We start from the raw sequence: 15915 nt of genomic DNA, 5'->3' as shown, positions 1-15915 counted from the left end.
TTAAAGTTAAAGTTAATGTTGGATGAGTCTGTCTATTGTGAGTTAATGATATATTCAGAGTGTTCTGAGGCATTGCATGTTTCATGGCATGTGTTTACTTTTAATAAAACAGTACCTTGTTTATTTCTGAGTCTACCTGCTAAAAGGCATCTCATTTGGAGAAATTTCCTCCTCAATAGTCTGAGCCTATCGTCGAGTTTGTGTCAAAGCGCAGGCCTTGCCAATCAGTGATTTGACACCCAATTTTATCACCCTGACTCCCAGTGCGATGGCAGCAAGCTCAAGGGTCTGTGTTGAAATGCAGAGATCAGCCAATGACTGCCGAGAATGTGCGAGACAACTGGAAAAAGATCTGTGACTTTTCTGACTGCACCTTTCCCAGCAGCACGCAAGGTAGGATCATTGTGGTGTTTCAATCATTGAGTGATGTCAACCATTGATTCTTACCTTCACTACTGAAGGTGGATGGAGGTTATGTTTTCACCCATATCTGTTTGTTTGTTTGCTCGTGAACAGGATATCTCAAAAAGTTATGGACTTATTCGGACGAAATTTGGTGGAGAGGTTGGGTCTATGACGAGGACAAATTGATTAGATTTTGGTGAAAATCCCAATCAGGATCAGGATATGAGAATTTTTTCTATTTTTTTAATTAATCACCCTTTACCCTTTCTTTAATCAGTTTTTCTTTTGCTCGATCATCTGCCTTCAGCTTGGAAATCAGCAAACATTACCGCTTTACACAAAAAATGTGCAAAAACAGATCCCTGCAACTAAAGACCAGTCAGCCTGCTCCCATCAGCAAGGCCATGGAATCCATCATTGTTTCTGATATTAAATCCTTCCTCTTCTCCAATGGTTTGATCTCTCATCTTCAAATTGGATTCAGACCAGGTCATTCTACTCTGGACATGCTACTTCTGCAGTCTCAACAATGGATGGAGGTCCTCAACACCAGACAGGAAATTAGAGCTGTCTCCCTTGACATTTATCGTGCCTTCGATACGGTCTGGCACGCCGCCCTGCTCAACAAACTCTCCTCTTATGGTATCCATGGTAACCTCCACGCATGGCTTGCGGACTTCCTCTCCGGTCGCAGTCAACGTGTGTGGCCATGAATGTAATTCTCTCATCTCCCCTTCCTGTTTAGGCTGGAGTTCCTCAAGGCAGTGTTCTGGGCCCTGTCCTTTTTCTGGTCTTCATTAATGATCTCTCTGACTCAGTGGAAAATCCTCTATCTTTTTGTTGATGACTCCACCCTCTGCCGCTCCATATTTCAACCCTCAGATCGGCAGTCTCCAGCCTCTTCACTCTCTGCAGACCTGGACAAAATCACAAACTGGTCAAACAAGTGGAACATGTCTTTCAATCCTGACAAATCTCACACTCTTACGAAAAGTCCGACTGGAAAACCTTCCCATCCACTTTCTGAATAATCCTCTCCAAGAAGTTCTGTCACTCAAGCTTTTGGGTCTCAGTACCTGCTTTGATCTTTCCTGGGAAAACCACATTTCCAAGCTGGCCTCAAAAACCAGTCGCCGACTGGGCATCCTCCGTTGTGCGAAGTCCTTCCTTGGCACACCTGAGCTCCTCACCACATACAAAGCTTTCACCCGCAGCTCAATGGAATACTGTTCTCCTCTCTAAGCTCGTGCTCCTGCCTCATACCTAGCTCGGCTTCACGCTGTTGAAACCAAAGCTTTCAGAATCATTGGAATCTCCCGTGATGAAGCTAACTCCAAGGGCCTTTCACTCACTCACTGCAAGCAGGTTGGTGGTCTTTCTGTCTTCTACCGACTCCTCTCTGGCCTAGCTCCCCCAACTCTCTCTGTGCTCTCTCCCCCGAATATTCCTTCAGGACGCACAAGAGCTGCCAGCAACCCTCTTCTGGTGAAACTACTGAAATCAAGACTCTCTGCTCACCTTCACTCTTTCATTCCTCTTTTTTCCTGCCTCTCGAACAAACTCCCTCACTCTTCAATCCCTCTTCTCCCTCCAGGTCTTTAAAACAGCTGTTCACCACCATCTCTTAACTTCCCCCATCCAAAACCTTGATCTTTTCTACCTACGTTAAAACCCCCAAATCCACCACTTTCAATCTATGACTTCATTCCTGAAATTCCTGGTAGTGTTCATTTGCATTATACCCTGTACCCCTTCCCTCCACCCTCCCACCTCCCCCACAACGTCCTTCTCCCTTCCACAGATCTACTGACGACCCTGTTCTCTACTGTTGTTGTGCTTGTATGCTTTCCTCCCTCCCCCTCTCTTGTCTCCAGCTCCCTGTATTGTATGTTTTATGTGTCCGTGCAAGTTTTCGTGTTTACTGTGTTTGCTCTTACACAAGCCTCGATTTAGTATACAAAAATAAATAAATAGATTCTTCACCATTGAGTGATCGGACCAAAAACTATATATATATATATATATATATATATATATATATATATATATATATATATATATATATATATATATATATATATATATATATATATACTGTGTGTAATGATATTTCATAAAGTTGTGGACGACTTATGACAGAACTTGGTGGATGAGTTGTTTAGGTGACAAGAACAAGCTGATTAGATTTTGGTTCAGGTCCGGATCGAGTTCTGACCTATCAGTGGGATACAAACATAAATTGTTGGGCCTGGCGGAGGTTTGCTCTCTACCGAGTGCCTTTCTAGTTCAGAAGGTATTTGCAGCGGAATAACCTTGTGAAACCCGACGTGCAAAGTTCACTGCTGCATTTCTTTTTAAATATTGGGTAAATACAAGCCTTTGTTCAAATAATTTTGCAATTGATATTAGTGGAGAAAGAGAGAGAGACAGACACAGACACAGAGACAAAGACATAAAATTGTCATCCATGAGATAGTTTTAAAGCAAAGTCCATTTATCCAAAGTGTTGAGCCTGAATTTTAATTTTTTTTCTCATCCTGGAGACAAAATCGCGAGGCTCTTGGAAGAGCTTGGCAGCAGTGGTTGTTGACACATCAGACAGACAATGGAGCAGTGCTTAAATTCGACAAATTAATGAACTCATTTTCTATCATTTTTAAACACCTTTTGTTTTCACATCTTGTGTTTCAAAATCCTCTTTTATTTACCTTCCCCTCCTCAATTGTTCATTTTCATTCTTTTACTGGAAGTCCCCATTGGTGTAAGTGCATTGTGTTCTGTTCTGGCACAAGCTTTATCTGACACAAATTCATTCTGGAAAGTAAATGAGCCCTTTGCTTAAGAGTATCCCTCACATTATCTTTGTGCATTTTAATCAAAGTGAACATTTGTCGACACTATTCACTGTATGCATTTTGCACATCCAGTATTTCCCACCATTGGGAATGAAAAGTTTAATTTCACTGTCAGAAGCTGAAAGTGTTTGATGACCATATTGTTACGGATTCGTCACTTCCGTTGTGGTGGTTTGCATTCACTGTAAATATTTCTGATTCCATGTACTATTATTGTTTTCAAAAGGTTTATTGTTCATGAACTGTTTTCAAAAGGTAAAAACGTTAATGTTAAAAGAAACAGGAAACCGGATCGGGAACCGGACGACGAGGATGAAGAAGAGGAAAAAGGGGCGGAGCGAGTGAGTCGGACAAGAAGGAGCCGAGCTACTTGCCGTCGAGAGCGAACGTTGGCGAGCAAGAGTCACTGGCGAACTTTCGGGTTTCCGGGAAAGGGATTCTTGCGACAGAGTTGTCATCGCTGTGACCGATCAACCTGCATGTCAGGTTTTTGGCGGTGGATTCCGAGGAGAATTATCGCCGGGCCGTTACGTCTCAAGAGCGGGTCGTCGGCCATTTTGACTCGCGCAGGACTTGTGCTTCGCTCGCGGTTTCGTCTCTTTTCGACCATTTCCACCGCATTCAGACGTCGATCTGGAGCGTGTGTGTGACGTGGCTTTTTGAAGGTTAATTCGTCCATACCCGAGGGTGTGATCTCTCAGTCGCCTGTGGGGTGCCTTTGGATTTCCCAGTCGCCTTGAGGGCGCCTTTGTGCGGCTTTGGGCTGTGTGACTGTACTTGCCATCCGCACGGGATTCTGGTCTCGATTGGACATCGTTCTGGCGATCGCTGGAGTGAATCAACTTTGGGCTTGAAGCCGGGAATAAGAGACATTGGGGATGTTCTTGTTTCACTCACTTGGAGCACAGTGAGTTCTATATTACAAAACTGATGGTAGATCATAGGACATATTGATTTTACTATTGACTGCTATTATTGTTGTGCTGTTATTCTTGTGTGATCTTAATACAATATTTGTTTGTGAGTAACAATTGGGGTGGCTTCTCCATTGATCTTTGACATACAGAATAACACATTTTTCTGCCGTGACTCCTCTCGGGGCTCGGAGGTACACCGTGACCAGGGGGTCGTGGAGGAGCACGTAACAATATGCACCTCAGCACACTTGCCAAATACATTGCTTCTGTTGCACCTATTTATTTATTTATATATTTTTGCTTTTTATTTATTTCCCCCAATGGGTTTCCCTCTTTATTTGAGCAGTGAAAAAGCATACGAGACAACAATAAGGTGGAAAGTCTTATTTAAGGTGACTAAGTTTCCTTTCATGATGGATCAAATGTCAAAATAAATAATTCCTCTTCGACATGAGACAGGAATTGCTTTCATGATTTTGGAGGAACTGTACATTGAAACATTTGCACAGAGGACAATATTTCTGATCCATAAATTAATTGAAATACAGTACATATGAACGCTCCCATAAATACCGAACGTTTCCCTAATTATACCTCCTCAAATAAAGTGTATTTATTTTTAACCTCTTCGTCATGGAATACATATGGCTCCACGTTTTACCGGTATATTGTGTGCACTTTTGTAGTTCAAAATAAGCAGCTATATCCTCTGAAGGAATGATCTCTGGTTTGTGTTCCTAGAATATTTGACTCGCTTTTGCATTTGATTTTCGCTCTTCCTTGAGATAATTGAACATTTTCGATTCAACTTCCTCATAATGAGTTTGCCATTATAAATGAAATGCCATTGCAACGTCTCAAGCATGCTTTTGTGCCTAAATTACATGCACGAGAGTAATTCTTCCTTGTGGTAATCCTTGTACCTATATTGTTATAATTTAGCTTGGTGGTTTATCTGTATCTTATCCTGACAATTTCTGATGATAATTTTAGAAGTCGCAATACAACTTTGAACGTAATAAAATAATGAGCAATATAAAATAATAAATTGGATAAATAATGAGCAATATAAATAAATAAAATAACATGTTAATATTAATAAAATAAATATAAATATATATAGATATATGATAAATATAATAAATATAATAAATATATAAATATAATATAAAAATAATAAATAAATAAATATAAATATAATAAATATATCAATATAATATAAAAATAATAAATAAATAATTGTAAATATAAATAATAAATAATATAATAATATAATAATATATAATATAATAGAAATAATAATATAATATAATATAATATAATACTAATATAATATAATAATAATATAATATAATAAATATAATAAATGATAAAAATAATAAATATATAAATATAAATAATAAATATATGATAAATAATAAAATAAATAATGAGCAAGATAAATGAGCAATAATAAAACAATGAGAAATATAAAATAATGAACATTTGTGCAGTAAATGTGCATACCACTTAATGCGTCTGATTTGCAGTTAATGCTGATTGATGCATCTGATGAGGAAATAAAAAGCATTCGTGATTAATGAACGATTTAAAGAAACATGTCTGAGTTTAACGTATAACTCACCTTTTTTACATTTCCCTCATAAATAATTTCCAAAGTGATTTTTCATTCACTTGAAAGATGAACATTTAACATAGAACAGCAGCTCTGTCAAATGCTTGAGACATTAAATGTCCTTAGATTTTAACTAGTTTTCTGCTTTTGAACAATACATTTTGAAATCAATTATTCAGTACAAGTGACCATATGCTATAATGTTTATTACCTCCGCCACCAAAGGTGTCTGTCTGTTTGTCTGTGAACAGGATATCTCAAAAAGTTGACAGATTCGGCCGAAATTTGGTGGAGAGGTTGGGTGTGTGATAAGACGAAGTGATTAGATTTTGGTGAAGATCCGGATGCAATAATTTTTTTAAGTGATTCATCACCATTGAGAGATGGGGCTAAAAACTATACATGGCACGGAATCTCAAAATTTTATGGACGTATTCGGACGAAACTTAATTGACAGGTTGGGTGTCTGACATGGAAGAATACATTCAATTTTGGTGAAGGTCCGGATCCGGATACGAGAATTTTTAAATTTTTACTTCCACCACCGAAGGTGAACGGCGATTATGTTTTCAACCTTGTGTGTTTGTCTGTTTGCGAGCAGGATATCTCAAGAAGTTATGGACAGATTTGGACGAAATTTGGTGGACAGATCGTGTGTGTGACAAGGACAAATTGTTAAGATTTTAGTGAAGATCCGGATCCAGATACAAGATATTTTTTTAATTTCTAAGTGATACGTCATCATTGAGAGATGGGACCAAAAACTATATATAGCATTATATGAGTATTTATAAAAAATTATGGACGGATTATGACAAAGCTTGATGGATGATTTGGGTAGGTGACAAGAACAAACTGATTAGATTTTGGTTAAGGTCCCGATGTAGATACGACCCATCAGTGGGATACAAAACGTGAACCGTTTAGCCTAGTGGAGGTATGTGCTCTACCGAGTGCCATTCTACTATTGTGAAGGTATTGGACTAGTTCAACTTTGAGCTCTCAAGGAAAAATATCAAATAAAAATTAATACAGGATTATGTTTACTCACGCCACTTTCATAGGTGAAGCTGAAGTCGTGCATGTTTTCATCCACCTGTACATATAATTAATTGGTGTATTTTTACTTGTGACATGTCGCAGATCTACAAGAGCTCCACGTGGTTGTTGTTGCTATTGTTGTTGTGGTTCTTGGTCAGGGTCGAATTTTGAAATGTGCGGTTGGTCAGACGGCTGCCAGACCCCACCCACATCTGTCGCTTGACCCCACCCTCCATGGCACCCAGACAAAATAACGTTTTCTACTGGGCCAAAGATTATACACTGCCCAGGCTTGTTGCATCAGATTTACATTGGCTTTGTTTAGGTCGAGTGTTATGATGAGGCACCCCAAAAAATTTAATCAATGCCAAATAAAAATTATTAGTCATATTTAATCAAGCCCTTCAGAACGCACTCTGCTTTCCTAAAAAAAAGTGTTATGTAATTTTTTAACAGTCCCACATAGTGGTTAAACAATTTGTGACCGTGTGATGAATAAGCTCGTTCTGATATAACCGTTGTGGAGGCTGACATGGATGAGAGGTGTCGAGTAAATTTTTAATAGTGCATTAAATGTATGTTTTCCAATCACGCTGTTCATCTTTTAAGATTGCTTTGAATGTGCGTTTCCCAACCGGCTCGTTAACGGATTTTGTCGCAGGTGGAGACCACAGTTCCTTCATTATTGTTTATTTTAGTATGATCATTATTTTACTGTTACTGGAGGACTTTTTTTTGTATGTGATGTTTTGTTTTTTTAATGTACCATCCCACCTGCCATGCCAACCCATCAAGAAAGCTAACCAAAGTAGTAGTTTTTAAGAAGATACCAATACCAACAAAGGTACACAAATATTAATAAACATCCTAACTTAGGCGTTATCTCCCTTTCCTTAAGGGTGTAGTACTGGTGAACAGGTGATTTTTTTTTGACTTTTTTTTTTTTAGCTGAACAGTTTCCTTATAGTCTTATAAACAAGAATCATGCTATTAGAGGTCATAGAGTGCGGTCATAGAAGTACCCCTAATTATTGAAAAATTCAAATTTTAATTCAATTCAATATAATATTTTGCATGAAATTTGTTATAACTTTAATTTGCATCATTCTTTTGGGCTGAAATTTGGACAGGATATTCAGAATATCACTTCCTTTAAAATGATGAAGGCTTTTGTTTATAGGAGTAGCCATTGTGGATTTATTGAAGGACAACCAAGTTTTATCTGGTAATTGGCATAATTAGCTAATTAGTGAACATTTGACATAATTTCACAAAATCCTCTCATCAGGTAGTAGAGTAACACATGTATAATACATGTACCAAGTTTTGTGTGAAAAGAATGATAGGTGACATAGAAGATAGAAGTAGAAATGTGTTCTTTGTTTTTCCTTGTTTTTTATTGACGGTCTAATTTATGCAAATTATATGCATGTAATATGACAAAGAAGCGTTGAAACTGGTCTGAGTTAAAGCCAAGATTATATCTTTCAAGAAAAACTGAAAATTAGATATTAACTTGACTTTGTTTTTGTGTAAAGGCCTCTCAAAGGTACCTATGTAGTTTTCTCAATTTTTCACCAGTACTACACCCTTAAGCACATCAAATTACAAAACAACCTTGACTTCTTAGAAGAGAAATGTAATGCCATGAGTCTGCACCTTCCTTGAGTCCATTCTTGTGAACAGAATCACAGAACAGAACTGTGATAAATCTGAAATAATCATCATTGGCCCAAAAACGCTCACAAAATCCACCCATAACTTTGCCCTCAACATCGACGGTATCCCAGTATCCACCTCCCCTCACATCCGGAATCTTGGCGTCATCTTTGACCAAACCCTTTCCTTCGACAAATACACTAAACAGATCACAAAGTCAGCCTTCTTTCACCTGAAAAACATTGCCCGTCTCCGCTCATCCCTCTCCTCCACGGCTGCAGAAACCCTCATCCACGCCTTCATCACCTCCCGTCTGGACTACTGCAATAGCCTCCTCTATGGTTCACCCTCAAAAATCACCAATAAACTCCAATACATTCAGAACTCCGCTGCCCGTCTACTCACCCATTCCCGGACCCGTGACCACATCACCCCCGTCCTTTACAAGCTTCACTGGCTCCCCGTCCCCCAGAGAATCTAGTACAAAATCCTCCTCTTGACATACAAAGCCCTCCATAACCTGGCCCCATCCTACCTGGCTGACCTCCTCTCCAGACACACTCCCACCCGCAACCTCCGCTCTGCTGGTACCAACCTCCTGACCCCCTCCATCCGGACCAAATTCAGATCCTGGGGGGACAGGGCCTTCTCCATCGCTGCTCCCACCCTCTGGAACTCACTACCTCACACCATCAGAGACTCCTCCTCACTCACCACATTCAAAACATCACTAAAGACCCACCTGTTCAACACTGCATTCAACATTCAACCCACAGCATTTAACCCCTGACTATCACTTCTCCTTCTCCCTCCTTTTGCTTTAAATATTTCCCTATTGATTCTTGTCTTTTTGCAATTGTTGTTTTCATGTATTGTTATGCATTATGTTTTCCACTCTGTCAAAGCGCCTTTGGGCTTCTGGAAAAGCGCTATACAAAATAAATGAATTATTATTATTATTATTATTAACAGTCGGACTCCGACATTCACAGGGAATGTGTTTCGAGAAAATGCCGCAAATGTCGAATCCTTGAACGTGGGGGCATTGTTCCAATGGGAAGAGGGGGGATTGGTTCCCAGAGGTTCCTGATTCGCAGAAAATCCCACAAATGCTGAGGAAAATCCCACGAATGTCGAGGAAAATCGGTGAATGTCGAGGAAAATTTGTGAATGTCAAGGAAAATCTGTGAATGTCGAGGAAAATCTGTGAATGTCGAGGAAAATACACGAATGTTGAAGAAAATCCACAAATATCGAGGAAAATCTGCGAATGTTGAGAAAAATCCACGAATGTCGAGGAAAATCCATGAATGTCGAGGAAAATCTACAAATGTCGAGTAAAATCCACGAATGTTGAGGAAAATCCGCAAATGTCAAGGAAAATCTGCGAATGTCAAGGAAAATCTGCGAATGTTGAGGAAAATCCGTGAAGGTCGAGGAGAATTTGCCAATTCCGAGGAAAATCCACGAATGTCGATGAAAATCTGTGACTGCCGGGGCATTGTTTCAATGGGGAAAAGTGGGGTATGTTCCCAGGGGGTTCTTGATTCATGAAAAAGGCCACGAATGGAGACACAGCAAAAGTTGGGGAATTATTTCAATCAGGGAAAATATTATAGGTTCCCAGCGGTTCTTGATTCATAAGTAAAACTTTTGAAAGTTTAAAAATATTTAGACCTCAAATGCACATGATTACAGTTTCATAAAAATGCTTACTTGAGTCCATTCTTGTGAACAGTCGGACTCCAACATTCACAGGGAATGTGTTTTGAGGGATTGTTTCACAGGGATTGTTTCACAGGGATTCACAGGGATTGTTTCAATGGGGAAAAGTGGGGTATGTTCCCAGGGGGTTCTTGATTCATGAAAAAGGCCACGAATGGAGACACAGCAAAAGTTGGGGAATTATTTCAATCGGGGAAAATATTATAGGTTCCCAGCGGTTCTTGATTCATAAGTAAAACTTTTGAAAGTTTAAAAATATTTAGACCTCAAATGCACATGATTACAGTTTCATAAAAATGCTTACAATTAAAAATAAATAAAAAAACACCAGGTACCGTTTCCAATTTATTGAAGGAATGCAATTACAGTTTACTAGCAACGGTACCCGCCCTACAGGCGGGTCAATTGGGAGGCCCAAATGAAAAGGTAACATATCAGAAATTGAAGGCCTTTTTATTTTAAACGATTCATATAAACATCCGTTCAATCATATCACACGCAAATCATCAAAATCTAAACAGTATCTTTAGAATTTCAATAAAAGCCACATCACTGTTCATATCGGTAAATATTATTCCATTTTAAGTACTCCATACCGTACCGTACTCCATACCGTACGTCAATTAAAAGTACTCCATACCATACCGTGAAACAACCAAAAAAAAAAACAACAACACATTTACCATTTCAAATTTATATTTCACAAACACACAATTTTTCAAATGATGATGATGAAGAATTAAAATCCAGTGAACTCCTCTAAGTCTGAAGACAACCCAGGTGAAGGTGCTGATGAGTCGTGCACCAAAACTAATGTAGGTGAGTGTGCTGATGAGTCCTGCATTGAGGGGGAAGAAAGAGAGGCAGGTGAGGTCACTGAGTCATGCAGTGTAGTAGGCAAGAGAGAGTGCTGATGCTCTTGAGGTGGAGGGACCAGAGCGGAGGAAATGCGTGATGAAGAGTTGCCTGACAGACTGGTGCAGGTTTCGATGGAGGTCTTTGTATCGGAGCATCTCGTCATCAAGCCCCATCTTAAACTTGAGGTTTCCTCCATGACCGGGTCGGCTTCTTCCACCCTGTCAGAAATTTCCTGCATGTCCTACAGCACCCCATCTAGAAACCTGACTGTGAGGTTGGACCTTGGCACCTCTTCCTCCTCTTCCTCCTTGGCACAGGCTGCATGTGGTCAAATCCTTCCCCTCCCACCTGCCATGCCAACCCAAAATTTTATGCACGGTGAGTGCACGGTGAGTGAGTGAAACGCCCTCAGAGTTAGTTTCATCGCGGGAGATTCCAATTATTCTGAAAGCTTTGGTTTTAACAGCGTGAAGCCGAGCTAGGTATGAGGCAGGAGTACCAGCCCAGAGGGGAGAACAGTATTCCATTGAGCTGCGGATGAAAGCCTTGTATGTGGTGAGGAGCTCAGGTGTGCCAAGGAAGTACTTCGCACGACGGAGGATGCCCAGTTGGCGACTGGTTTTGGATGCCCAGTTGGCGAACTCTCCTCAATCTTGTTGGGAAATCCTGTGAAGTTTTTCACTGCCTGTGGCCACAGGTTGTGTCAGCACACTTTGATGGTGGAGGCTCTTACCTCATTCAGCGACTCCTTGATGGTGCCGATGCAGTGGGCAATGTTGAACTCTTTCCAACGCTGTCCAACAGTGATCCCTGGGTCAGACTCCATCGCATCTAAAATGCGGTGAAAGGTGCGGCAGGTATATTTTTGAACGTGGAGATTACACGTTGGTCGAGCACCAGGATCAGGGAGTGATGATCAGGGAGGTGGTGTTGGGCAGCAGGAATATCACCTCTACGTTTGGATGAGCCACTTTTGTTTCAGGTTTTTCTTTTTCCATACCATAATATTTGTGACTCCAAAAATAAAGTCCTGCCATGAGACGTAAACACTCAAACTTTGTCTCCACAACTCAAAACCCACTCTGTCAGAGCATTTCCAGTTTAAAAGCTTCGGTCCAAATTTGCTTACAAAAAACAACAGAGAACCAGACATTTTGGGAATTATATGTAAAAAAAAAAAAAAACTAGAACAGCACTCGGTAGAGAGCATACATACATCTAGGTTGATCAGTTTACGTTTTCTACCCACTGATGGGTTATATCTGGATGCGGACCGGAATCAAAATCGAATCGGCTTGTTCATATCACTTACACAACTCATCCACCAAGTTTTGTCATAAGTCGTCCACAACTTTTTGAAATGTTTATTATTTTTGGACCTTTCTTTTTTATTTTTTATTTTTTCTTTGTATACAAGATTGAGGCTCGTGTGAGAGCTAACATTGATCACATAAAAACAAACTGACACATAAAACATGAGATAAAGGGAGCGGGAGACAAGATGGGGAGAGAGAGGGAAGGACACAAGTACAACAGCAGAGAGCAGGGACATCGGGAGAACTGTGGGAGGGAGAGGACTTGGGGAGAGGGGCATGGGAAGGGGGGGGGGGGGGGGGGTTGGAGATGTAAAAAAAACAAACACATGGACACTGCGAGGACGTCGAGGAAAGAAGTCGGTATTTCCAAAAAGTGGATATGGGGTGAATTAACATGGGTAGAAAAGATCAAGGTTTTGGATGGGGGTGAACAGCTGTTTTAAAGACCTGAAGGGAGGAGTGGGATTGAAGAGAGTGAGGGAGTTTGTTCCAGAGGCGGGAGAAAAGAGGAATGAAAGAGTGAAGGTGAGCAGAGAGTCTTGATTTTGGCAGTTTCACCCAAAAGAGGGTTGTTGGCAGATCTTGTGCGACCTGTATGAATATTTGGAGGACAGAGCACAGACAGAGCTGGGGAGCTAGGCGGGAGATGAGTCGGTAGAAGACAGAAAGACCACCAACCTGCCTGCGGTGAGTGAGTGAAACGCCCTCAGAGTTAGCTACATCGCGGGAGATTCCAATGATTCTGAAAGCTTTGGTTTTAACAGCGTGAAGCCGAGCTAGGTATGAGGCAGGAGTACCAGCCCAGAGGGGAGAACAGTATTCCATTGAGCTGCGGATGAAAGCCTTGTATGTGGTGAGGAGCTCAGGTGTGCCAAGGAAGGACTTCGCACGACGGAGGATGCCCAGTTGGCGACTGGTTTGGAGGCCAGCTTGGAAATGTGGTTTTCCCAGGAAAGATCATGGCAGATCGTGAGACCCAAAAGCTTGAGTGACAGAACTTCTTGGAGAGGATTGTTCAGAAAGTAGATGGGAGGGTTGTCCAGTCGGTCTTTTCAGAGAGACATAGTGAGAGTGTGAGATGTCTCAGGATTGAAAGACATGTTCCACTTGTTTGGCCAGTCTTTGATTTTGTCCCGGTCTGCAGAGAGTGAGGAGGCTGCAGACTGCCAATCTGAGGGATGAGGTATGGAGCGGCAGAGAGTGGAGTCATCCGCAAAGAGATAGAGAGGATATTCCAGAGAGTCGGAGAGATCATTGATGAAGACCAGAAAAAGCACCGGCCCCAGAACACTGCCTTGGGGAACTCCAGCCTGAACAGGAAGGGGAGATGAGAGAAACCCATTCAGGGCCACACGTTGACTACGACCAGAGAGGAAGTCCACAAGGCATGCATGGAGATTTCCATGGATACCATAGGAGGAGAGTTTGGTGAGCAGAGCGGGGTGCCAGACCTTATCAAAGGCACGTGATATGTCAAGGGAGACGGCTCTAATTTCCTGTTTGACATTGAGGACCTCAATCCATTGTTGAGACAGCAGAAGCAGCATGTCCAGAGTAGAGTGACCTGGTCTGAAACCAAATTGATGATCAGAGATCAAGCCATTGGATAAGAGGAAGGATTTGACATCCGAAGCAATGATGGATTCCATGACTTTGCTGATAATATTGGTAGCAGGCTTATTGGTCTGTAGTTGCAAGGATCTGTGTTTGCACCTTTTTTGTGTGAAGCGGTAATGTTTGATGATTTCCAAGCTGATGGCAGATGACTTTGAGCAAAAGAGAGGGTGTAGAGAACAGAGAATGGGTGTGAAAGAGCGGCAGAGCAGGATTATATGACCCTTGGGCTGATGCCGTCTGGTCCAGTTGCAGAATCAGAGTCGCGGATTGACAGAAATTTCTCCACCTTGTCAGGAGAGAAGGACCCAGAGTCCAGGAGCAGCTGTGTACGGTGGGTACCGAGAGAGACTGGTTTGGGACACACGATTTTGAGGCAAACACAGAGTTGAGGCATTCAGCTTTTTCCCATGCAGAGTCAGCTGTGTAGCCATTTGAGGTAAGGGAGGGGATGGATGGGGAACAAACACCATAAACAGATTTGACCAGACCCCACCAGGATTTGGAAAAGGGAGACAGGTTTGAGAGTTCAGTCTTGAGAGTAGAGAGATATTGTTTCCTGGCTCTCCTGAGGGTAGACACACACTTGTTCCGGGTTTTGTGAAAGGAACTGAGATTGCCTTCCGTTGGATTTGCCATCCAGGAGGCGAATGCAAGTTGTTTCAGGGCAACTGCCTCACCACAAGATTCGTGTAGCATGGACGGGAGGAAGGGTATGACAACTGAAGACGAGATGGGATAAATCTGGACCTATCACTCAATGGTGAAGAATCACTTAAATAATTTTAAAAACTCACGGATCCAGAATCAGACCAAAAATTACCAAAATTTATTTTTTATTGTGACACACCGAACCTGTCCACCGTGAAGCATGGTTATGGCAGCATCATGCTATGGGGATGCTTTTCAGTAGCAGGGACTGGGAGACTTGAAAGCATAAAAGAAACAATGAATGGAGCCAAATACAGGAACATGCTTGAGGAGAACCTGCTTCAGAGTGGAAAAGACCTCAGACTGCGGTGAAGATTTACATTTCAACAGGACAATGACCCCATGCATACAGCCAAAGAAACACTGAATGACTCCAGAACAAGAATGTGAAAGTCCTTGAGTGACTCAGCCAAAGCCCAGACTTTCATCCCTTTGAGAATCTGTGGAAATACTTGAAGATTGCTGCTCACCGAAACTCCTCATCCAACTTGGCAACTTGACAGAGCTTGAGCAAATCTGCAAGGGAGAATTGGAGAAGCTCCCCAAATGCAGATGTGCAAAGCTGATGCAGACATACCCAAGAAGACTCAAAGCTGTAATCGCTACTAGACGCGCTTCACAAAGTATTGACTCAGGGGGTTGAATAATTATGCAAATTTGATATTTCTGTATTTCATTTTTAATCGTTTTGTAAAAATTTCCCCCCAAAAAAAAATTCCACTTTGACATTATGGGTTTTCATGTGTAGATCAGTGACCAAAGAATCTCAATTTAATCCATTTTAAATTCAGGCTGCAACACAACAAAATGTGAAAAAGTCAAGGGATGTGAATGCTTATTTTAAGGCACTATACAAAGTGTCTCGATGAAATGTATACAGACCTTGTATATCAAAAACTATACTATCTTGTCATTCTGCACAGCCTTTTGGATAACAACTGACTGATGAGGTGCAATAATTCCATCACACGCTAACACCATCTGTTAGGCATTAGTAACACAACGTCGCCCCTCTCTCTGCTATTTATTTAATCTTTTTGAAATATCAAAGTCTGTTTATATTTCTTGACACACCCTGTAGTTGATACACAACGGAAATATAACTCTGGTCGGTTTTAACACTAACTTTATCGTTAAATACCAAAATCCACATCTAATTCAAACACACACTTTACCTCGTAGATTTCAGGGAAAATGTT

The 15915-nt window shown here is 41.1% G+C and overlaps 1 protein-coding gene across 1 annotated transcript in view; it reads left to right on the top strand.

The window, feature by feature from the left end:
* The window catches only part of HSD17B4 (hydroxysteroid 17-beta dehydrogenase 4), a 216062-nt gene that overhangs the window by 144939 nt on the left and 55208 nt on the right, over positions 1-15915 (top strand). The window contains exon 11 of the mRNA XM_068108628.2: positions 265-393. Coding sequence (XP_067964729.2) covers positions 265-393 — 129 coding nt within the window. The remainder of the gene's footprint in view (positions 1-264; positions 394-15915) is intronic.

This window comes from Myxine glutinosa, chromosome 2, assembly GCF_964187855.1.
Source record: "Myxine glutinosa chromosome 2, kmMyxGlut1.1, whole genome shotgun sequence".
NCBI lineage: Eukaryota > Metazoa > Chordata > Myxini > Myxiniformes > Myxinidae > Myxine > Myxine glutinosa.
Note: the sequence above shows the minus strand (reverse complement) of the source record. Positions and strands in the feature narration are given on the sequence as shown.